This window comes from Patiria miniata, unplaced genomic scaffold (genome assembly GCF_015706575.1).
Source record: "Patiria miniata isolate m_02_andy unplaced genomic scaffold, ASM1570657v1 HiC_scaffold_9, whole genome shotgun sequence".
NCBI classification, from domain to species: Eukaryota; Metazoa; Echinodermata; class Asteroidea; order Valvatida; family Asterinidae; genus Patiria; species Patiria miniata.
In genome coordinates this window covers 6,105,925-6,131,807 of record NW_024037076.1, presented here as the reverse complement: position 1 = coordinate 6,131,807, position 25,883 = coordinate 6,105,925, and the positions used below count along the sequence as shown (strand labels likewise).

At 42.3% G+C, this 25,883-nt stretch overlaps 1 protein-coding gene across 1 annotated transcript; it reads right to left on the bottom strand.

The window, feature by feature from the left end:
- Positions 1 to 1,285: 1,285 nt before the first annotated feature.
- LOC119720380 lies at positions 1,286 to 24,211 on the bottom strand. The gene is made up of 3 exons (XM_038190040.1): positions 24,151 to 24,211; positions 14,268 to 15,229; positions 1,286 to 1,384 (listed from the first exon to the last, which is right to left on the bottom strand). Exons 1-3 carry the CDS (start codon positions 24,209 to 24,211, stop codon positions 1,286 to 1,288), a joined length of 1,122 nt encoding a protein of 373 aa, XP_038045968.1.
- Positions 24,212 to 25,883: the final 1,672 nt, after the last annotated feature.

Genomic DNA, 25,883 nt, shown 5'->3' with positions numbered 1-25,883 from the left:
ATTCCTGCTGAGATATACAAAGCAGGAGATGCTTCGTTCGTGCAACGCCTCACAGAGCTATTCCAACTGATGTGGATCAAAGGAGTGCTTCCCCCCAAGAGTTCAAGGATGCTTTCATTGTCCACATTTATAAGAAAAGCAACCGTTTCATTTGTGACAACCACAGAGGAATCTCCCTGCTGGTCATTGCTGGTGAGATCCTCGCCAGAATCATGCTTAATCGCTTCACAACACACATTGCCAACACATTTCTACCCGACAGCCAGTGTGGTTTCAGAAAAAGAAGAGGTACAGGCGACATGATCTTTACAGCCCGGCAGCTAAAAGAGAAATGCAGAGAGCAGAATACCGACCTCTACTGTGTCTTCGTCGACTTGACAAAGGCATCTGACACCGGCTGTAGAAAAGGACTCTGGAAACTCCTGTCCAAAATTGGCTGCCCTGAAAAGTATACCGAGATGGTTAAGCAGTTTCATGATGGTATGATGGCGCGAGTAACGGACGATAGGGAGTCTTCAAAACCCTTCCCGGTATCAAATGGAGTTAAACAAAGCTGTGTCCTTGCACCAACGCTCTTCAGTGTCGTGTTTGCTAGCATGCTCCTTGATGCTTTCCGTGACATCAACATCGGCGTGAAGACGAGATTCAGGACTGATGGTAAACTCTTCAATCTTAGAAGACTTCAAGCAAAAACGAAGGTATTCCGATGAATTAGTTCGTGAACTCCTATATGCCCATGACTGTGCTCTTGTCGCACACACCCAGGAAGACTTAGGCGAGCCATCAGATAACAGACCGTTCGGGTACCGGGTCCGGTATGCTAATTTCTTTCGCCCCAATCGGTACGAAGCCAGAAGCCACCCGGTCACTGAAGCGTGACGCCCCGATCGGTCCAAACTGGTGACTCAGGGTTTCACAATAGGCAACATAAACTGAAGTCTGGCCATTGTTGGAGGATTATTCGGCCCCCTGGGATTACCAGCGGCAACTTCTATGAAACTCATCACAGTCATTGTTGCCTACTGGAGGATTAGCGCGTCGCAAATTGGTTCCTTTGTGATGAGCCAGAGCCATGGGGAAGAAGCCTGGTGGAGTTAATCCAGGCCGATCGGTTCCATGCAAGGTCCCAATCCATTCAACATACTGGGCGGGCTCAACCCCGAACGGTCCTTGGAGGGATTCTAATTTGAGGGCTCGCCTTAATACAACTCATCATGGACTGCTTCGCAACAGCTTGCTCACGCTTTGGACTTTCAATCAATCTGAAAAAGACAGAAGTGATGTTTCAACCTGCTCCAAGTAAGCCATATGTTCCACCCGTTATCACTGCATTGGAGATCACATCCTTCATTCTGTTGACAAGTTTACATACTTGGGCAGCACCCTGTCAAGAGAGGTCCACATAGACCAGGAAATCACAAATCGGATATCCAAAGCCAGCTCACCTTTCGGAAGATTTCGTGAGCGTCTGTGGAATAGGAGAGGCATAAGCTTGAAAACAAAGCTGCGTGTGTATCAAGCTGCAGTCCTGACTTCCCTGCTGTATGTCTGTGAAACTTGGACAACCTACAGCCGCAAGAAAGCTGAACCACTTCCACCTTTCCTGCATGCGTAAGATCTTGCGCATCAGATGGCAAGACAAGGTCCCAGACACTGAAGTTCTTAAGCGAGCGGAATTGCCCAGTGTAGGTACTTTGATCATGAGAGCTCAACTTCGCTGGTCAGGTCATGTAGTACGCATGCCTGATGATCGACTCCCCAAAAAGATCTTCTACAGTGAACTAACAACAGGCAAAAGATCGGCTGGTGGTAAATTCAAGAGATACAAGGATTGCCTTAAAGCAACCATGAAGCAATGCAACTTCAATGTGAGTAGCTGGGAAGAACATGCCCATAATCGAACGGCATGGAGAAGATTATCACACGAAGGTGCATCAAGCTTCGAAGCCCGTCGCATCAGGGAGGCTGAGCTGAAACGACAGCAACGAAAATCTCGTCAGCTAGATGCTTCCCTACGTGTCCACCCCCACCCCCAACCTAGTGTGTCCAGTGTAGGACCGTAGCTTCCTGGCTAGAATTGGACTTATTAGCCATCTGCGAACACACAACACCAACTAGTATGGAGATGTTGGCTGTCATCTTCGAATTTCGAAGGACGAACTATATATCCAGTCTTTATATAGAGATCAGTGATCCTGGCTCTCTGCTAGCGTTATGAATGTGCGCGGCTATTGGTTACCAGCGAAGCAACCAACCCCAGTAGGGGCAAGTTCGCGCAAGGACTATAGTTAACAATTGGTCGACTAACGCTTGCCCGAACTCTGTCTAGTCGACGATGGTTAACTACGCTAGTCGACAATTTGGAATTATAACACCTCATCCACAAATTCTGTGTCTTGATTGGCCGAGAGCGAGTCACATGATACTTTCTATTTTTGCTATCTTTCTGTGCACGGCCAAAAGTACTATACCCGTAGCAACCAAAGTACTCTACCATTAGCAACCAAAGTCCTATTTCCACGGCGCGGTATCTGTGTGTAAATGCCATAGATATAGAATTAAAAGACTAGATCGGCAGCGCGTCCACACGCGCCCATTCACTGTGCGATAAATCTCCGCCATTTTTGTTGTCTCTCGTGGACGCGCAACTTATTAACGTAAAGTAATGGTATACAAATATTGAGTGGCTCAGCGTGGAATGGGAGGAATATTGAAAAGACCAGATTTTACCGAGCGATAATATTCCTCCCATTTCTCAATTTAAAGCCACTCTGTATTTGTTTTATATAACAGACATATAGATCCTTGTCATTTGATATATTTGAACTTTTATTTTGCAATGACATTTTGACCAGCGTTCGACTAGAGACGTTCGCACTTTGCTATTAGTGCGCAGGCGTAAGGTACGTCACAAATCAACCACTAGTCGACTAATGGTCCTTGCCCGAACTTGGCCTATGCTGGTTCCAACCTCGTGCCCCGTGGGTACGATCTTGCAGCGCCATGTTGTTTCCCATCATGCCTTGCGCGATCGTAACCCCTGGAATTGTGTAATTTAAATATACCAAAATACGGTACATTATAATTAGGGCTGCAGTTTATCCGTTTTACGTGCCGACGCCATCTTTAAAATTTAAAAGTTGTGATTTTGAAGAATCAATCCTTTCAAACACAACGTTTGGACGTTGTGTTAATTAGCAAAGATTTGTATTAAATGTACGTACCCCTTTCGTGCCTTTACAACCACAGATACAGGGTTTTTTTTTAGCGAAAAACGCGGCTGACATAATCCATATCGTATCCATACAGGCATCGCGACTTTTGAATCATAATTTTTTTTTTCGTACGTGACGTTACGTGCAAAGCACGCGAGCGCATTATTGGGGCGCCCGGCGTGCAATCTTCAAAATGCGCGCACAGTACGCTGTGAGTAGCCATTCAGCGTCATTTACGTCATCATCACAGCCAGGGGTTAGTGTTTACACGGAACGAGCACGCGCCCCTGGAGTCGAGGCTGGTCAACTATAGTCCTTGCATGAACTTGGCCATAGATATAGAACTTAAAGATCGGACGCGCGTATAATACGCGCGTTTTGACAGGGCGCAGCAATCGGTCACGTGAATAGGGTCAAAATTTCAAACGTGCGTTTTTTCTTTTAAGTTCTTTATCTATAGCCCATCCGGTTCGTTAGTAAAAACGTCATACACGCGCGCACACACCACTGATTACTAGCGCCCATTGGCTGCAAACGCCCGAGCTGCGTTAACTTCCGGTTCCAATCGTGCAGAAAGTGCTGGAGGTGACGTTACACTAACGAACCGGATAGATATAGAATAAAAAGACTAGCTCGGCAGCGCGTCTACACGCGCAGACTTGCATGGAGGGTCACGTGCTGAAGGAAAGATACGAATAATGCGCGAAAACGTGACGAACGCAACGCCGTTTACGCGCACAGTGCACCATCGCTAACGCGTGTGCGCATCGCGTAAATACTCGTTGCGCATTCCTAGCTTCGCGCGCGATGAGCTAGGTCACGTGCTGGAGGAAAGATACATTTAGCTCCATTACTTTACTTTAATACTTCCGTACTACACGACACGCAAAAACAAGCAAAAAATAATCAAATACTCTCTGTTTTTTACGCTAAGGTTTGCAAAAGTGACTTTGATTGCCTTAAATTCCTGTCCACGTGGAAAGAAAAATTCATCAAAGTACTTCGACTGTGATGTTGACCGATACTTCAGTGGGTCAAACTGCGACTGCAGGCATCCATGTTTGCTGATTATCAGTATTTCATATTTTGAGCGCATGCTAAATGAGCGGCTGAAACATACGCGGCAAAGTTTCATGCTTTAGTCACAAAGTGCACATTCGTATCACTCAACAGCCCCACTATAATATTTACAATACCGGAGGCTTCAACAGCGCACGTATCTACCAACAATTAGATACTCTATGCGCTGGTAATTATGTCTATTTTTAAAGGCAGGTAAATGAAGAGTGCCCTTTTAATCCCAGACCCGAATAGCGGTCTGTAACTTATTTCATTACGCTGGATTTTCCCACTGATTATCTCTCCCTATATCTATATCTATATCTACATGTATATCTATATCTATATTATTTATAGAGGTTCACCTGACGGGTAAAGTCCATGTAACGTATGTTTACCTCCAGATATTGTTTTCTGACAATGCTAAAAATAAAGTTACCAACTGATAATGCCACTGAAGCAAAGTTTTGACGAGGATTTGTTGCCGACCAAACTCACGTGCATGGTTTTCAGGTTGACTTGCATGCTGGGCCGATCTGATCATGGAGTTATGAATGGAAGGAGTCAGAACTCTAGTACTTCAAAGTGATATAACGATCATCGCCGCGCTCGAAATAAAAAGCAACAGTAGAAAGCACCTGGCGGCCACCTTGCTCAGTCGCTCACTACGCTAATCTCTATATAATAGAGATCCGCGCTCACTAATGCTTATACATCACAAAAAATGAATGATTTCGAAAGGTTTGTTCGGAGTTGGCTAATACTGGCTAACAATGTGGTCAACATCACTGAAACAATCATTTCATGACGAACAAAATACTCTATACCTTCAGTATGAAAACTTGTGAAATTTCCCAAAATATTACATTTTACAAAATGTATTGGCAATTAAAATTTCCGAAAAGACACGATAACTTATCGAAAAAAAAGTCATCTTCAAATTACAGGAACAAGTAGCGCTTTCAAGGACCAACAACTCCACTTCTATAACTTGAATTAATAACTCACACCAAACAACTGCGCAGTTGTTAAAACCTTGTCGTAAACATTATTTTTCAAGTTGGTTGCCAACTAAAAAGGCGGCGGCGATCATCGCGTTCAAAGGCCGCTTGCAGTCATGCAATGAATGGCCCAGGCTTGCGGTCACAGTGCTGTAGCTATGGACATTCCTGAGGGATTCGAACGTTAATGGTCAAAATGTAAATCGCCCAAGAGTTCCGACTCCTTGGGTCTAGCTCAATGATCTGATCTTGGGGCAACAATGACGAAGTACATATTAGCACATTCATATTAGCATATTCGTCTCAACTTCGCGTGGGTCTCAGTATCGACCAATATGGAAGCTTGCAAAAAGGGGGACATTAATTAATAACTCGTAAAGGAGACTATTCAGCAATTTTTTACTGCATAGTGGATAGGACCCTTCAATTATTATAGGTTTTTCCGGTTCCTTTAACACTTGTATCACACGAATTCCCTGTATCGATACTTTAATTTCGTCCGCGAACATCCCCAAGCTCAATTCTCAATTTGAATTTCAAAAAGCCACCACTAAATTTCATTTAAGGTTCAGTAAAATTCAAATTGGTAGCATTCCGATTCGTCCAAAATCTTTGAAATTCGTCTCGTGAAGCAATCGGCGTTGAATTGAAAAAGCGAATTCGTTTTTGTCATTCGTTTTAATGTTCTTGTCGTTACATTTCGTCGCTGGTGACTTAAAACGGTACGATTAAAAATGTGCCCAATCTTTGGACTTGTATGCGCAATAATTAAATTTTAATTTTCAGCAATTTTATTTCCTTATAAATGAAAGTATAGCTGTAAGTTTTGAGTTTTCTTTGACAATTAAGATACAGGTTTTCCCGTCTATTTTAACACTTGTATCACACGAATTCCCTTTATCGATACTTTAATTTCGTCCCCAAACATCGCCAAGCTCAGTTCTCAATTTGAATTTCAAAAAGCCACCACTAGATTTCATTTAAGGTTCAGTATAATTCTGATTGTTAGCATTCCGATACGTCCAAAATCGTGCATATTGGGAAATGTCAATTCCTGACTCTAATGTTAATTGTGCAACACAGAAATGAAAAATTCATACCTTACAGCTAACTACTTTTGTTTATACATATAAGGAAATATATGTTGAATTATCATTATTTTAATACACATAATTCTTCAAATAAGTCTAAAGATTGGGCGCATTTTCTAATCGTATACGATTTAAGTCACCAGGGACGAAATGTAATGACAACAACATGAAAACGAATGACAAAAAACGAATTTGCTTTGTCAATTCAACGCCGATTGCTTCACGAGACGAATTTCAAAGATTTTGGACGAATCGGAATGCTACCAATTTGAATTATACTGAGCCTTGTATGAAATCTAGTGGTGGCTTTTTGAAATTCAAATTGAGAATTGAGCTTGGGGATGTTCGCGGACGAAATTAAAGTATCGATATAGGGAATTCGTGTGATACAAGTGTTATAATAACCGGGAAAACCTATAATATTCGTGAGGCTTGAAAAGATTGACAGATATTGCAAACACCAGTTTTAACACTTTTAGAAATGCATGTAGCCAGGCTTATTTGACCAATTTCAACGAAACGTACTGAACATATCAAAACATTTTTTTTTTTTTTTTACATATACTGGATGGGGATTCCTCGTGTTGTAGGTTAGAATTGGCCTTGAGTTATAGAATTGGCTTAGAGTTATATGTATCTCCCTCAGTCACTCTTCCTTACATAGGACTAGCTTCTCATCATCTCTAACACTCATCTGGCAACAAGCTCCAAGGCAGCCTTCACACTCACAAGGACAAGCAGGACTCCTCTTCCACTCTTCCATGCCGGGAGTCTACCGCATTCCATGTGAATGCGGCAAAGTCTACATTGGCGAAACCGGTCGGAACCTTCCCACTAGGCTCAAGGAACTCAGAGCAGCACATGGACGGCGAGGGGATTTTGACAAATCGGCCATTGTCAAACATTCCCCATCAACGGCCACAAAGTTGATTGGGATGCGGCCGAACTCATCGCACCGATCCAGTCCTGGCATCCAAGACGCATACGGAAAGCCATCGAGATCCGCAAGCACAACACAGTTCCGCAAGTCATCGGGTTTCAACTCAACGACATCTGGTTCCACTTCTCCAGACTGATGGGTCTCCTATACCCTAAGTCCTCAGCTACCACCTAATTAGACTGATGGGTCTCCTATACCCTAGGTCCTCCCACTACAGACACTGCTACCCTACTGTTCCGCTTCAATGGGCACCAAGCTTGCTCTAGGATCCCAGCTACTTGGCATCCACACAGGATGCAACTTCACACTTCATCGATTTCGCTTTTGCTACTTAAGTATTTACTTTCTTAAACTAGGTTTACACTATGTTCCCGGCGGTCACGGCAGCCCCGTTTGCCCGAAACGTAGTGCGCCGTGGGATTTCGGCAATTTATTTCTCTGTAGTCAAGTTTTGTTTGGTCCTGCTAAGTTTCCTCACGGTCTATCACAGTATCTGTGATGGGCCGTGAGGGAAAAGGGGCAGCTGAGTCCCGGAGGCTCAAAGGCGCATTACGGTTCGGCCCGCGGTCTACCACGGATGCCAGTACGTTCCCTCCCGACCTGTCACGTTCTGATGGGGTCCCTCTGGGGTCCCTCACGTTCTAATCAAAGTCTGACACGTTTTTCACGTTCTGTCAAGGCTTTCTATGGATGAAACGTGTACGCCGGGCAGCTTCGGAGCAAGTTTGTGCCCACGGAATGAAAAGAAGGCGTCTAAAAAGAATATATAGGATGTCTTCCTAGCTAAAAAGTTAACCCACTATCAAAAGAGGGGCAATAGGGTGTCCCCGATTGCAGGTAATACACGTTGAGAAATAGAGGACAAAATATCCCCAATTCCCGAGAGGTCCCCTATTTGGATTTGGGTTGAGTTGGGTCACTCGTAACACCTATTTTACAGGCTCACTTGCAGAGCAGCTTTCACAAAGAATGTGTGTGATTTTTTTCAAGAAATGGCACACAAAAACTTTCAACTCGATCTAGGGCTTCTTGCGTGCCTCGGCCTGCTAACGTCCTTTTCCTTGTCACACGACTATTCGTATTCACCCACTTCATTTAGTTTGGCTTCCGTTTTCAATGCAGACTCATTTGGATTCTCCACTAACTCAACTTTTTTTCAAGGCTTTCTAGACAAACTTGTGCTGGAAAAAGTTCAATGCCACCCCATACATAGTACCTGCACAGTATACTCAGCGAGGAAATGCGCCGTATTATACAAACTAGTGCCGGGGCCCGTTGAAAACGTGTCTGTTTGGAGGGTGCAGAGAACTGCTCATTCAAACAACGCACACGACATGTTGCTAGCTTTCACAGGTTGAACGCACATTTATAGTTAAACGAGCACTTTGTACACGTCGCCATCCCCTGGCACTGATATTTACCCATACTGGACTATGGTATTGTCCTACAGTAAAGGTTGCTCAGTCAGTCGCCTACAGTAATTGTTGTTCAGTCGACGACAAAATCTCGGGCAGTCTCTAACGTCCTCGTACGCGTAAAACCGTGCTGTACCGTCTAAAATATGTGCTTGTTTGGGAAGCGCAAATTGCTTTGCCGCAGGTATTTGTTGCATGCTTGCAGTGTTTTTTTAGGACTGCTCGTGCAAACAACGCACGCGATTCAATGGTGTTGTTTTCACAGGTTGAACGCACACTCACGTCAAAGTTTGTGCCAAGTTTGAAATTGTTTGAGCGAGTGGCTCTCAAAAAGGCTGCAAAAAATAGCGCAGATATTACTCACCCCTACTGGACAATGGTATCGTCCTGCAGTAAGGTCGCTCAGTCGACTGCAAAAATAATGTGCCCGTGCAGGTGTACATACGGTAACATGGTACGCAATGCCATATTATACAAATATTGAATGCTTCGAGTGGTGTAGTAAAACTAGCCTCCCGAGGTGATCCATGGACCATTCTATTTTCCCGAGGCGAAGCCGAGGGAAAATAGAATGGTCCATGGATCACTGAGGGAGGCTAGTTTTACTTCACCACGAGATAAAGCATTCAATAATTATTTGTTTTATAACACTTCACCCGCAGGTTCTGCTTGATTTTAATATTTCAAATCAGTTAAATCTGAACACAGTTGAAATAAACTTCCATTTCAATACAAAATTGGTGGAAAATGTATTTCTCTCTTAAAAACTACCCCTTCACGAAAATGTTTGAACCCAAGTCTGCGGTGCGCTCTCTTTGGAATAATACGCGCTACGCACAACGCGCAACGCGCACACCAGCATGCATTTGCACACAAATACCGCGCCGTGGAAATAGTAGGCCTACTTTGGTTGCTAATGGTATAGTACTTTGGTTGCTATGCGCATAGTACTTTTGGCCGTGCACAGAAAGATAGCAAAATTAGAAAGTAACATGTGACTCGCTCTCGGCCAATCAAGACACAGAATCTGTGGGTGAGGTGTTATAAATTCACCCATACTGGACAATAGTATCGCCCTACAATGCCCGTGCGCGTGCCATAGAGTTATGGCGCGTGCCCGTCTTTTTTGCATCGTTTGCGTCAAATTGAGCACGCGCGCTTTAGCTTTACATGACGTAAACAATTGAAAAGAACGGCAGTGCGTGATGTATTAAAGCTATATACTGTCATGTTGAGGCTCAGAAAATGCTGCTTTTCTGGTGTCCCGAGCAATACACCCGCCGATTTTCAATTTCATACGGTGCCCGGTTCTGGAGATAATCGGCGTACATGTCAGACAGACAGACAGACAGACAGACAGCCCGACAGACAGACAGACAGACAGACAGACAGACAGACAGAGATTCCTTGAATTGTAGTATAGACTGAAATGTGTCCCTAGCCATGAAACATATCGACCCGTGCTGTCGTAGCAGTAATAGAAATAGCCGCCACCCATATAGAATTCAGACTGTACCAGTAAATTAATTTTCATGGACCTCATTGATCATTACGCACACATAATACTCGGAACTTTGCAAGATGTTTGAGATACACATAAAATTAAAGCTTATTTCATCGTCTTTCATTTTCTGTTTATTTTTTGGGGGCCACGATTGGCTTTTGGATGAAAATTCCATCCAAAGATGATCAACCCGAAAAGTAGTCCTGAAGCCCGTTGCCATTTTTGAAAAGAATGTCTATCGCTCTACTGCAAAATAGAGCAATGTTAGGGCCTCATTTTTCAGAAATACGAGCTCGCAGTCATCCTGTGCACGGCTTCCATCATTTTTTAACCCTCAAGTTCATGGCCCTTAAGGTGCTCTAATACCAGAGAACACGAGGTCGTGCAAATCGTGATTTGGCCGGTGCAGGCAATTTCGGGCTCGTTTTTATGGCCGGCACCAGTGAACTTGAAAATGGGTATGTCAGCTGAACAGCAAGTCTGTGCTTTGTTTTCTTTGTAAAGTTTTACGCATCTGCAATTTAAGAAAACGGCCGAAATACTAATTGAGGACCCCAAATGATTTAATAACAAAGGCACCTTAAATGTTGTATTTTGGAATTATAGGGAATTACAAGATCATAATTATGGAACGTTGAAAGGTATATTTAAACTCAACAACTACGTAGGCGGAAATAGAATACTTAAGTGGACACCAAAGTCTATATAAACTTACAAATGTTACAATATTAAAGTCAATCCATTTTCTTTTATATATTAGAATGGAATGATATACTTGTAGAGAAAGTAAAGTATCAATGAACCGTAAACAGCCTGATTATGCTACCTATGTCTATTTCTACGGCAGCAAATTTGTACATAGCGGCATTTGCGATCTCAATTGGAAAACATGTAGTAGTATCACTTTGTGTTATTGATCAGTTATTTTACATTCTCATGCGTAGATCAACAGATACTGAAACTGTTAATTAAAAATACATTACACGTCTTTTAATTTATGACATTGTTGGTAACTGTCACCGACGTAGTGGATTGAAGAAGTCATACCACAACCAAAGGCCCTACTCAGACCAAATTATATTATGTTTTCAACAATGTTTACAAACGGTTAATATAGGCGTATTTCCACTGTTATCAATGGAAATTGTGATGAAGATAACCACGTAAACAAATCCCGGTTCTGTATGACTGGCTTAATTAAAGCGTAAATGTAATTGAACTACTTTATGTAAAGAATTAAAATGATTTAACAAGTTGTTTGGTATACAGGCGTGTCCTGCCCATAGCAAAGTTTGAAAGATTCAGTCAACATAATAAAAACATAAATTACGTACAAAATATAGACCACAGTCAACCGATTTATCCTCTTTGAAACAAAAATCAGCAACATTAGAATAAAACTGTTAGTTTCATCATTATACAAAGAGCATAAATATACATCGTACACAGAATAAATCTTTTTGAGACGACGATAATCTTTCTTCAATGTTGTTTTTCTATAAACGAAGTCTAATTAACATAAATTCGGATATTTGATGGGAGAACAAAATGGGTTTAGCAATCACAATATGCAACATTTAAACCTACTTATGATACTAAAAGCTGTCTTTACTTTGAAAATGTATATACAAGTATACGTCGGCCCCTATCACCAAATAATAATATTCAGTACAGCGGATTTAATAGGCCTAATATTCCTTTAAGTGTATACGGCTTTGCTTTCAAACTTATATTATTTTATAACATATTTTGTCAGATTTATGTTTTAAACATCTCCATATTTAGTGTTAAGGCCAAAAAAAAAAATAATAAGTCGGTCTCTGGTCAGCGCGCGCGTCGATTTTAATCATGCGCGTCAATCTTTTTTTCCAAAATGTTCCGCGGTAGCTCCAACAGCGCCCTCTATTGCCGCACCTCCTCATTTTTTTTTTTACCAAAGAGCACCAAGGAATGGGAAATTGCACCGAGGCAAATGATTGAGAGCACCAAGACAAATTATGGAGGACACCAATGTACATGAGGACACCAAAAAAACCCCCAAAAATACCCCACCTTGTCTGTACAATCCAAGCTTGAAGAAAAAAAAAGCAAAAAAAAAACAAAAACAAAAACCGCGTCCCCGCATCAATTCCGGAACTTTGGTCTGACCAGAGACCGAATGTTTTTTTTTGGGCCTAATGCCTAGATTTAATATTTTAACCTGTACACACAGCCATACGTTTCAAGTTTCGAAAATTTGCCAGAAAAAATTTATGTTAATCGAAATGAAGTTGACAGTTATTAATTTTATTTTATTTCTACATCAATAATGAAACAGATGACGATTAGTATTGTAAGGATAAATTACGTACAAAATATAGACCACAGTCAACCCATTTATCCTCTTTGAAACAAAAATCAGCAACATTAGAATAAAACTGTTAGTTTCATCATTATACAAAGAGCATAAATATACATCGTACACAGAATAAATCTTTTTTGAGACGACGATAATCTTTCTTCAATGTTTTTTTTTTATAAACGAAGTCTAATTAACACATAAATTCGGATATTTGATGTGAGAACAAAATGGGTTTAGCAATCACAATATGCAACATTTATACCTACTTATGATACTAAAAGCTGTCTTTACTTTGAAAATGTATATACAAGTATACGTGGGCCCCTATCGCCAAATAATAATATTCAGTACAGCGGATTTAATAGGCCTAATATTCCTTTAAGTGTATACGGCTTTGCTTTCAAACTTAAATAATTTTATAACATATTTCGTCAGATTTATGTTTTAAACATCTCCATATTTAGTGTTAAGGCCAAAAAAAAAATAATAAGTCGGTCTCTGGTCAGCGCGCGCGTCGATTTTAATCATGCGCGTCAATCTTTTTTTCCAAAATGTTCCGCGGTAGCTCCAACAGCGCCCTCTATTGCCGCACCTCCTCATTTTTTTTTTACCAAAGAGCACCAAGGAATGGGAAATTGCACCGAGGCAAATGATTGAGAGCACCAAGACAAATTATGGAGGACACCAATGTACATGAGGACACCAAACCCCCCCCCCCCAAAAAAAAAAAATACCCCACCTTGTCTGTACAATCCAAGCTTGAAGAAAAAAAAAGCAAAAAAAAACACCCAAAAAAAACCGCGTCCCCGCATCAATTCCGGCACTTTGGTCTGACCAGAGACCGAATGTTTTTTTTTGGCCTAATGCCTAGATTTAATATTTTAACCTGTACACACAGCCATACGTTTCAAGTTTCGAAAATTTGCCAGAAAAAAATAATGTTAATCGAAATGAAGTTGACAGTTATTAATTTTATTTTATTTCTACATCAATAATGAAACAGATGACGATTAGTATTGTAAGGAGTCTTACAAAACTAATCGTCATCTTTTTCATTATTGGTGTTGATATAAAATAAAAACCTGATGTATCATTTCAAACCAAAAAATCTGGTGGAGGATAATTGTCAATAGAGCCAAGCTATTGTTAGCAAAGCAACTGTCAAGGCATGACGGTAAAAGACTGATATCCTTACTTTACTTTGCACCATTTGGAGAAGGTCTTGGAGTTCACATACTTTTTATCACCAATCTTAGATTTAGCCCTCTGTATGACCTCCTCAGGTGAATAACAATCGTCCCTATACTCTAGCCTGTACATGGGAGGTTTGAAATCAACCGACTCTTGCACGACAACTTGTTTTTTGGTGTAATGTACTACCCCGACCTTACTGTTAGTCGGATCAAGATCCACGACTATAGCGTGGTTGTCATCATGCAAGACAATCTCATCGCCTGATTTCAGGTCCTGGATGCTTTTCACAGCCCTATCATCGGTCCCGGTCATTAAAACGCGCGGATGACCAACCACCGCCCCTATGCAAATTCCTGCGAACTTTCCCAATCCCTCTCCTAAGAAAGTCCCGAAAATACCCCCTACATAAGTCCCAAATGCACCCTTAACAAGATTCAAAGGTACTAAACACAAAGCGTTTTTCATTCCTATAACCGGCGTAATGAGCTTTAAAACCTCCATACTTACCGAAAGTCCAACCCAAGTACATCCAAGCAATTCTCCAAGCCATCCTCCAACCATGCTGCACGCCGCGCCAGTGCTGATACCGAAAATCGCCTCGGCAAGACGTTGGGCAACGCTGGCCATGCAATCGTGCCGGGAAATGTCACCAGCATTTCTGCTGTTTAAAATCTTGTAAACATCGTACACGCAAAAGCCGCACTCAACAAAGATAGCAATCCACAGTGAATAGGACTTTTTCTCTAGGATCTCGGCAAAAAATTCTTTTGCAGTTCCGACGGCCTTGACTGTGGTTGTAAACATAATCGCTTTCAGCTTATGGAATAACCAGACAACCTGGCAGCTTTCTGCAAGCCCTGTCTTACAACATGTCGCAAACGTTTCGCAGTTATCATTAAACAGACTGTAACCAGTGTCTTCTAACCTAGATCTAGCCCGAGCAATTACCAACTCAGACGGGTTAACTTGAGTTATCTCGTCAGGGTAATCGATACGAAACAATTCTCCCCATTCTTGGTTTAGGTCAAGCCATTTGTGTGTGATTTGTAGCAGTAGCACATTTTTGTCCGATTTGCACCACTGAAAAACCATAACGCTCCCCCCAGCGTAATCAATTTCTGACACAATGGCATGATGCCAGTAGCCCAAAGGGCGATGCCAAGTGATGTGATCCCCCACCTTTAGGATATTGCACAGGGACTGAAAATTCTCGATTTTGGTGCGACTATATTTTACCTGGAAGGAGGTATTGCTCTCAGTGACTATCTTGAGTTGTTGCTTGAGGGTGACATCCTCGACGTTTACGGACGGGCGGGTGTTATCTTCGTCTGGATGATACAAGAATCGCTCCTGTAGCCACTCTTGACCGCAGGCTGAGTTAGTACAACGCACGCCGAGTAGTTGATCGTCATAGATGTAGGGTCGGTACTTGATTTTTTCGTTATTGTTACAAGGGCAGTTGGGGAGACCTTGAAAAGATGATGGGTGGGGTGAACAAAACAAATTAGGCTGTGTGTTTTTTATGGGAGTGGGCAAAAGTGTTGAAACAATTTTAGGTTCAATAATTCATCTTTTTTTTCATAATGGGATTCCTGTTCTTGTTTGCAGTGTTATAAAGAAAGGTTTTAAAACGCATAGTTAAGACGCTTATGAAACGGAGTGTGTGCTTTAGTCATAAATAACACTATTTTGAAACTTTGTAATAAAAGATTGATTTATCGCGTCCGTAAAAAAAGGAAACACATACGCAGCGCATACGTAATATGTATGCGTTACAGAAAAACGCACATATGAGAAACCAGCTACATGTTCTTCAGAATTGTTTGGTAGCTCATCATAGCCGTAGCCCCCCCCCCCCCCCCCCGACGCCGCGAATCCAAACCATATATGTGTGTAATTGGCTTCAATTATATCTGCCAATTGTTTCAGGATGTGATCCAAAAGTCAGTTACCTATTATTGTTGCATGTTTCTGGTTTTTTTGTACTTGATAACATTTTTAGGGAGAGCCACTAGATAGTGATTAAGTTCGCCTTTGGCAACCCTTCAGGGGTGTTATCAATATTGTTTTTGCTTGTCTTCTCGTTGGTTTTTGTTACACTGGCTTGTTTACTTAAATGTTTGTATTGTATTCTGTGTTTATGTGTATGTTCTTACCTATAAGAAATAATAAATAAAATAAGTACAATGAAAATTGTTACTTTACATTAAAATGGAAGCTTGTGTAGGCTAGGCCTACGTATAGAGAATTCTGAACGAACAGAACTATAGGCTAAAATTAGATTCTTTCTCAGAACTCACGCGATATAAGTATTCATTACGGAGTTTCCTAATATTTCCCTTATACTATTTACCAAGACGGAAAAAAGAAAACCCAAAACAACAATAATCTGTTACAAACTTCCAAATGGCCCATATAACTCGCCAACATTTGTTCTGAAATATTTGTGTTGAAATATTCACTTAGTTCTTGATAAAGATATTTGGATCATGTTATGAATAAAGTAGCTCTAGCTTTGAAAGTATGAAAGTAATGTGATTTTGCGTTTCTACCTTGGATATCCATAGTCTTTGTCTTTTTTTCTGAGTGTTAACTCAAACTCTTTGTGATTCGGTTCAACCTGCAAGTTGAAATGAAAAAAAAGAAGAAAGAAGACCGCCATGTTATATTCCCAATGGCCATACGCAAACTTACAGTTAACCCGTCTTTAGCAATGTCAACATTATTTTTTTAATAATACAAATAACGTCACGTGACCAAAACGAGAGGAATTCCTCCTTTTTCCGAAAACTTCCGAAGTTTGCCGAATTCACTTCGTCGACAATCAGATAGCGCCCGAGTATTTCCGAGTTTAATATAGGTTTTATTAACTGCTAATTGCTTATTAAAAACTAAAAAAAAACCGAGATGATAATATAATATTTATTGCCTTTTGTAAGCAAATTTGAAATTCAAGGACAAAATCGTATACCAGGGGCAAACTTTTTGCTGCGTCATGTACTTTTTTGAATTTTACGACCGTTAGCGGCCTTTTTCCAAAACTCGGTGTGGTCTTCATTCGGCTCCGCCTGCTAACAGTGCTATTAGGGTGCCTTACTTTGAAGATTTCAGGTCAACATTTGTCAATGTTTTCTTATAGAATTATCAAACTGTATTGTCATAAATGTATGATATTATGAAGTAAGAGATTTATTTTAAAAATTTGATCGGAACATTAAAAGCTTTATGTGATAAATCAAAATCGGAAACAAAGCCGACTTTTTACAAAGGGCTGTCAATGTCGTCATGTTTATTTTTAGCCACGGAGGCTGCCTGACCAACAATTTAGACGTGAGCGTCGGGAATAATTGTCAGGTCTGGGAACCAGACTATTCAGAAATAGTCGGAATCTTTTGGTCTGGGAACCAGACTAACATTTTTGTAAAACGTGTCTTGGTGGTGAGTTGTATAAACAGGGGGCCTCGTGTAAAAGTGGCAAGAATAAATGGCCTAGAGCCCCGAAACCCTGAAGAATAGTGTCTCAGTGTGGTTTCCTTCGTCTTGCGTGTGAAAACCTAGGATCTGGTCGACGTTACAATACACAGCCCTGGGTCAGTCTTTAACTGCATTTTCCTCAATCTACACAGTGTGTTCGGATAGACAGAAACACAATTTTAGGCAAAAACTAAAGCCTGCACGATAAAGCGATCGAGTAGAATGTAGGTCTATACAGTACCGACACAACGGCCATGTGATCTGGACAAAATGTCCACAGAATTATGCCCTTTTTTTGAATAATTATGAAATGGACCATAATATACTTTCACTATGCCTCCAGTGCGAAAATGTTGAATGGAAAACAATTGCTCCCGGTCCTCGGAAGACCCCCCCCCAAAAAAAAATTACCCCCGCCCAATCATGGTGGCTCAGACATTATGTTACATACGTAGTGTGAACATTCCTTGTTTCCATGTAGTTAAGAAAAACCTGTGAAAAAAACCTCATTTTACTCACACTGTGAACATTCTTTCAATCCAATTTGTTTCCTGTTGGGGCTTATTCTCTTTAGTCTTTTCCTTCATTTTGCCATGGATAAACCTATAACCCCAAAATGCCTCTAAATCTGCTTTCCAGAGAGGGGCCGGGAAACACCGTATGGACGTGGGCAAGTCCACACAGCGTCGCTACTCCTATACCGGGTTTATGCGGGCATCTGTAAATTTGTTCGGTCCACACATTGAATGTAACTCTTGTACTGAGACTCAACGATAGAGTGCACGTTAGTTTCACAGTCTAACCTTGATATGACAACTACAGTGGTCTATTCTTGCAGTCCGCAGGTGATGCCTTTGGATTTGCAGCGATATAGATGCTCCGGAATATTCTGCAAAAATAAAACAGATACGCACTAATGAAAGCCTATAATGCTCACCACTAAAACACAAAGAGAAGTGACATAAAAGTAATCAATTGGTCTCGCATGGTCAAGGATATTTAGGTAGTTAAAGAAAGTCCCCAGCATCTTCATGGCAATACTGGTTGTCCTGTCGATTAAGCTTTCCTTACCTGCTACATCTATCCGCAAAAGGCGACCTGTATGGATGGAGCTGTAGGCCAAATTATCCGCGTACACGCTAGTATGGTGCGTTAACACAGTGTTGTTTTCAACCGAGTATTAATTTCTCCTGCCTTTTGTTCAGTCATGTATGTACATGTACACTGTGCATGTGACGTAGAGACTGCTGTAACAGGCAGTGCCACCTAAAATGACGATTACGACATGTGTATTTATAGCAACATTAGTAATAGTCTGGTTCCCAGACCAAAAGATTCTGACTTTTCCTTATGAATCTTAGGTCAGGTAGCCTCCGGTAATACATTGTTTTACAATTTACATCACGTGACTAAAACGGGAGGAATTCCGAAATTTGCCGAGTTCTTTCGTCGACAATCGGTTAGCGCACGAGTATTTCCGAGTATAATATAGGTTTAATTAACTGCTAATTGCTTATTAAAGGGAATATACATCATTTGCTTTTGCTGTAATTTTCAGAAATGGATGGAATTGGGGGGTTGGAAATATATAGCAAATATAGTTACACTGACATTTTTGAGGTTTTGGGTTCGAAAATGCTATAAAAACCAAGAAAAACAATCATTTTCCTGTAGTCTGGTTCCCTGACTCCATTTAAGAAGAAACAGAGCAGTTTACATATATTGGGGAATTGTAAGGTCAGGGAACCAGTCTAGCTGGTTTGTACCCGTTCGTAGGTGTGTAATCGATTGCAAACAAGTGCGATGGTCAACTGGGGCCAGCATTTGAAAAAAAGCCAGTTTTTTCCAACGCTGATCGGCCGATCAGCGTTGGAAATTGATACAAAAATACCACTTTTCTTGAAAATGACAGTTTACAAGGTGCCATGATTTTACAGGATGCTTTACACTGTCATTCACTAACAGTCCAGCAAGGTATTTCAAAATGATTTGGTAGTTTTATTTTTTGATGTTTGCAAATGTTGTATTTTCCCTTTAACAACTTTTTAAAATGAGTTGATAATTAAAATTCATAATTTACTTTCATTTAAAAAAACTTAACGCCGATTTTGTGCATCAAGTATACTCGGATCGGACGGGCGAACTTTTTGCAGCGTCATGTACAATTTTGAATTTGACGACCGTACCGAGATTTTCCAAAACTCGGTCTTCATCCGTCTTCGCCTGCTAACAGTGCTATTTGGGTGCCTAATTTTGAAGATTCCAGATCAACATTAGTCAATGTTATCGTACAGAAATATCAAGCTGTATTGTCATAACTGTATGATTGATATTACGAAGCAAGTGATTTATTTAAATATTTGATCAGAACATAAAACGTTTTAAGTGTCAAAGCGAGGTCGAAAACAAAGCCGAGCTTTGAAAAAGGGCCATCAATGTCGTCATGTTTATTTTTAGCCACGGAGGCTGCCTGACCTACAATTTAGACGTGAGCGTCGGGAACCAGACTACATTAGTAAGCAGGAATCTCCGCAAGCGTTTTATTTTTGCTGCCAGAACATTCGATTCCATTTCAGTTCATTCAATATTATTAAGTGACTGAGCAAAACATTTCGTTTATGCTCATTTCGATTCGTTTACAATACTTCGCGTTACAATATTTTCGCTTTTAGTGGGCGATTCTCCAAACATTTGCCATTCTATTTCACTTCAAGTTTAATGTAATGTGCTATTTTGAATGAGAAAAAAATGACAAATGACTTTTTTCTGAGGGCGCTCTTTTAGAAGAAGAACATGTTTTTGTGTATAAAAAAATTGTTCAGTGCGCTTTCAAGAAAATGTGTTTTTTTTCGAAAAGAAAAAAACTTTTTCAAGGTCGCTATAGCTGCACTCAAGAAAAAAAATGTCTGTCTTCGATAAGGCCTACATGCTTTAAACTGGCCTTACCGAATGAAAAAAATATGTTCTCATGAAGAATGGCGAAGATCGTAAAGTGACTCGTACTTGCCAATTCGTTGCGCATCTCACTTTTTCTTACGGCGTTTTATTGCCGTAGTATTGCGTTTACCGTACTAACACCTCACCCGCAGATTCTATGTCTTGATTCGCCGAGAGCGAGTCACATGATACTTTCCACTTTCTGTGCACGGCCAAAAGTACTGTGGCGGTCTTGTGTCGACGATGCCTTGGATATTGCTCTCTGCCGACCCGACGAGCGGCTGTGGGGAAGGCCAGGGGAACAGGTCCGTTTTGGGGCAGTCTACCGCCAGGCGCTCAGCGAACACACTCACTCGCGCTCTCACGCAAACCTCACGAACACACTCGGGGAAGGGTTAACGTCCAATGAATAGATCAGACACTCGGGTATTTAGGGCTTCACTGCTTTATTATAACCACTTGGAGACCCAATAAGATGCGTCCTACTTAGGTGCGTCCTACTAAGGTGTGTCCTACTTAGGTGTGTTCTACTTAGGTGTGTCCTGCTCAATTGTAAGAATTGGCCCCTTTCCAATAATCGTCAAGAACTGGAATGCTTCCCGTACCAACCAGATTTCCTAATCCCTACACTCACCGGAACTAGTGCTCTTCCTGAGTGAGAGACTGACCACAACTGTACTACACACGCTCCAGCAACTCCAAGTCTCTGAGCGGGAACTGTGCTACGCTTCGCGCCACAATTAACAGCTAAAGCACACAACGTGAGCAGTGCAATGGGAGACTGCAATCCATGGACGAGTGAAATGGAAGAGAGTGAGTGCGCGCGCGACACGCGCTTATATACCCGCGCTGGGTACCAACCAGCCACACTACTCGCGCGCTGTACAACGGACAGAAGTCCGCGTACCATCCAAATAAACTACGGTGAACCTAGCGCGCCAATATTAACTGTTCCGCTACAGTACTATACCCGTAGCAACCAAAGTACTATACCATTGGCAACCAAAGTACTATTTCTACGGCGCGATATTTGTGTGCAAATGCATGCTGGTGTGCGCGTTGCGCGTTTTGTTCCAAAGAGAGCGCGCCACAGAGTTGGGTTCAAACATTTCGCGAAGGGGTAGTTTGGAAGAGAAAAATATATTTTCCACCAATTTTGTATTGAAATTGAAGTTTATTTCAACTGTGCACAGATTTAAATAATTTAAAATGTTAAAACCAAGCAGATTCTGTGGGTGAAGTGTTATAAAACAAATATTGAATGCTTTATCTCGTGGTGAAGTAAAACTAGCCTCCCTCGGTGGTCCATGGAGCATTCTATTTCCTTCGGCTTCGCCTCTGGAAAATAGAATGTCCATGGATCACCTCGGGAGGCTAGGTTTACTACACCTCTCGAAGCATTCAATATTTGTGTAATATCGCCTCACTTTTGCGTAATGTAGCCCTATTTTACGGCGTTATATCGCTGTATTTTAATATCGCTGTATTATGGCGTTCTATACAACACCTGAATAAATTCCCGTCATCTGATTGGTGAATTGTAGATCACGTGACATATTATTATTCAGTATAATGCACGGTGCGACCATGCGTTATACCCATGCGTTATACTGTTTCACTTTGCGCTTGTTCCATGACGCGGTTTTTGCGTGCAAAATGCATGCTGGTGTGCGCGTTCAGCGTAGCGCGTATTGTTCCAAAGAGCCAGCGCTACAGCGTTGGGTTCAAACTTTTTCGTGAAGGGGTAGTTCAACATCTTTAAAATCAAAATAAATTGTAGTTTATAATTTACCAATCAAATGCCGAGAATTTATTCAGGTGTTGTATAAAACAAATAACGAATGTTTTACGTTCGTGCGATGGAAAGAATAATTTCATTCGGTGACAGATTGAATGTTCTATTCCACTCGGCTTCGCCTCGTGGAATAGACCGCTTGCAGACGCGTGCGATAATCGACGCGCGAAGGCGCGCGACGCCATGTTGTGGGACAGGCGTATATCTATCCACGCACATTTTGTCCCAGATCATGACGTCGCTCACCTTAGCGCGTCAATTATCGATCGCGTCTGCAAGCGGTCTATAGAACATTAAATCTGTCACATCATGAAATTATTCTTACCATCGCACTCACAAACATTCGTTAAGCCCGGTTCATACTTCATGCGGAAGCTTGTGCGAAGCGAAATTCATGTCGTCAACAATGGTGGACGCGCTTCGAATGTATTGTTGACGTCACGAATTTCGCTTCGCTTTCGCTTTCGCGTGAAGTATGAACCGGGCTTTATTTGTATAATATCGCCGTATTTGATTACGTAATATCGCCATATACTATTTTGTTTTATACAACACCTGAATAAATCCCCGTCATCTGATTGGTGAATTGTAGATCACGTGACATATTATTATTCGGTATAATGCACGGTGCGACCATGCGTTATACCCATGCGTTATACCGTTTCACTTTGCGCTTGTTCCATGACGCGGTATTTGCGTGCAAAATGCATGCTGGTGTGCGCGTTCAGCGCAGCGCGCATTGTTCCAAAGAGCCAGGGCTACAGCGTTGGGTTCAAACATTTTCGTGTAGGGGTAGTTCAACATCTTTAAAATCAAAATAAATTGTAGTTTATAATTTACCAATCAAATGACGAGAATTTATTCAGGTGTTGTATAAAACAAATAACGAATGTTTTACGTTCGTGCGATGGAAAGAATAATTTCATTCGGTGACAGATGGAATGTTCTATTCCACTCGGCTTCGCCTCGTGGAATAGAACATTCAATCTGTCACCTCATGAAATTATTCTTACCATCGCACTCACAAACATTCGTTATTTGTATAATATCGCTGAACTTATGCGTTATATCGCCGTTATCTATTGCATTTTATCGTCATACTATTGCGTTATATCGCCATACTATTGCGTTATATCGCCGTAATTTATTGCGTTATATCGCCATACTATTGGGTTATATCGCCGTAATTTATTGCTTTATATCGCCGTACTTTAACTACGCTGTAATGCGATATTTTTATTGCGTTATATCGCCGTATAGTATTGTGTTATGTTGTCGAACTGTAATATATACTATAGAGTTCAAATAAAAATAAACAACCCAGTGTTATTAGAGTCAGGGATGACCACTGAAGCGTGCATTAGGTTCCGCAAAATCTTCTTGTTACATTTTGTACCCTGAAGATCAATTTTCCGTAGGTTTCTCCTTCTGCATTCTTGAGCATTTTTTGAAATCAATAATATGCAAATTAGCTACCAATGATAATGCATCTATATGCATAATATGCAAAATTAGTATCGGCAATTACGACAAAAATTAACATCTCTCTCTCTTTGCATAAATGGTGTCTAAACCCATAAATTCATTAAAGCCATTTACAATGATAATATGTACATACGTTTATGCACATTAGCCTGCGCCGTTATCAGAAATAATTGTTTTAATAATAAATGCAGGAATTTGTCCAATCGAGGTGTTGATAACCCAGGTGTCTAGATTTGAGTCTTTTAGCGTCAATGGTATTGAAGAGTTTGCAGAATTCAGTATAGGTGGCGCTATTTACTTTTAGTGGAGTTTGGGGTCAGCGCAAGTCAGCGTGAAATTGGCGCGGAAAGTGCGTGCGCGCGCGCGCACGGTTTGCTACTCTGCAGATCTTGGTTGTAAGGTTGTAAGGTACAGCTCCGTGTGTACACACCCCAGGCTCCACATAGTGCAGATTAAATTACAAGTTATACGACTTTTACTGATAAAGTGTGTTCATTGTTTGGATGTTTGGAGGAAAGAATTAGAAGTTAAGAAACCGGAATATTGGTGTCATATGTGTCTTATTCTGTGTGTCCACTGAATAAAATTGAACCCCCGAAAACGCCACATTGGTGGCAGCGGTGAATCCGCTTCTGTTTCGAGTCCATTTTCTCGTAGTCACGATTCCCTGATCGATCCACCGACATGTCAGACACCAACCCGTTGCACCCTTCCACTCGTCCATCCATGCCCCCTCCACCCGTTTCCCTCCCGACACCATTGTTCCATACAATTCCCCCCATTTTCCCTGCCCCGCAAGGCGACATGTCAAGTTTTGTAGTTGACATGCTGCATGAAGTTCCCCGTGCAGCTTTTGACCCGGAGCACTCATTCCTGTCGCTACCGGGGATCCTCCCGCCAGCGACAAGCTCGTTCCAGTGGACAAACGCAGGGTATCCGGCCGAAGCCTCCACGCCCACACCGTCACACCACAGCAGAGCACTGAAGCAACCAGGCACTCTTTCACGGCGCCGCATCATACGACGGAGCCACCGATGCACCGAAGCAGGTACATGGAGTCAACGGGCACACGACAATCCAGCACAGCAATGGCTCCGCAGTGCAACCGTGGCACGACAGACAAGGGCGACTGCACTTCGATGGCGGTTCATAGGGAGGTTTCGCAAGCGAACGGATACGCTTACAAATACGTTTAGCTATCCGTATCCGTTTTTTACTTACATGTAGCGAGCGAGATATGCGTGTCGTCGGCACGTATGACGTCATACGCCACTCACTATCCGCTAAACGTGCCGACGACACGCATATCTCGCTCGCTACACGTAAGTAAAAAACGGATACGGATAGCTAAACGTATTTGTAAGCGTATCCGTTCGCTTGCGAAACCTCCCTTATTTACCGACGGCTAGCGCACCGGATAGCGATGCGACGGTTGTGGGGGCAGCGACGGATTCATCGATTGCACCGACAGGTTCATGTTCGTCAATTCGCAATTCATAGGTGAGCACCACGAGCACGGAGCAAGAGGCGTCGGTTCGGCGCAGCAACCCATGGGAGTCGGTCAGCGACCATGGAACGGTACACCAGCGTATGATAATGTTCGTGCCGCTGGCAGTTCGAGGGTCATACCGACGGCCCATGCGTCAGGAGGCGATGCGTCGGTTTTCAGGGTATCGGCGAGTTCATCAGTTGCGCCGCCCAGTTCATCGGTTGTCAATCAACAGTTAATCGGTGCACACCACGAGCACAGAGCCAGCCACAGGCGTCGGTTCGGCGCAGCACCAAATTGCAGTAGGTCAGCGACCATGGAATGATACACCAGGGTATGATAATGTTCGTGCCGCTGGCGGATCAGGGGTCATACCGACGGCCAATGCGTCAGGTGGCGGTGCATCGGTTGGGTACCAACGGTTTCATCGGTTGTACCGCCCAGTTCATCGGTTGTCAGTCAACAGTTCATCGGTGCACACCACTAGCACGGAGCCACAGGCGTCAGTGCGGCGCAGCAACACATCGGAGTCAGTCAGCGACCATGGAATGGGTATGATTATGTTGGTGCCGCTGGCGGTTCAGGGGTCATACCGATGGCCAATGCGTCAGGTGGCGATGCATCGGTTTTAAGGGTACCGGCGGGTTCATCGGTTGCGCCGCCCAGTTCATCGGTTGTCAATCAACTGTTCATCGGTGCACACCACGAGCACGGAGCCACAGGCGTCGGTGCGGCGTAGCAACACATTGCAGTAGGTCAACGACCATGGAATGATACACAAGGAGTCGGTCAGCGAAATGTTCGTGCCGCTGGTGCTTATCAACATCATTCAAACACAAGTCCGTTTGCAGCAGCTGCAGGGACTGTAGATCGACCAGTGCAGGGGCGGTTGCGTCCACTTATGCGACCCGATAGATACAATGGGACGACTTCATGGACTGCA

Bases quoted from the DNA above. Each gene is read 5' to 3' on its own strand.
- LOC119720380 (XM_038190040.1), bottom strand. From the start codon at position 24,211: ATGGTGTCGGGAGGGAAACGGGTGGAGGGGGCATGGATGGACGAGTGG. The intron at 15,230-24,150 runs GTTGGTGTCTGA...CATCTTTTCAAG, and splicing joins CGAGTGGAAGGGTGCAACGG to GTCTCCCCAACTGCCCTTGT. The intron at 1,385-14,267 runs GTAAGTATGGAG...CTCTCTTGACAG, and splicing joins GTACTTGGGTTGGACTTTCG to GGTGCTGCCCAAGTATGTAA.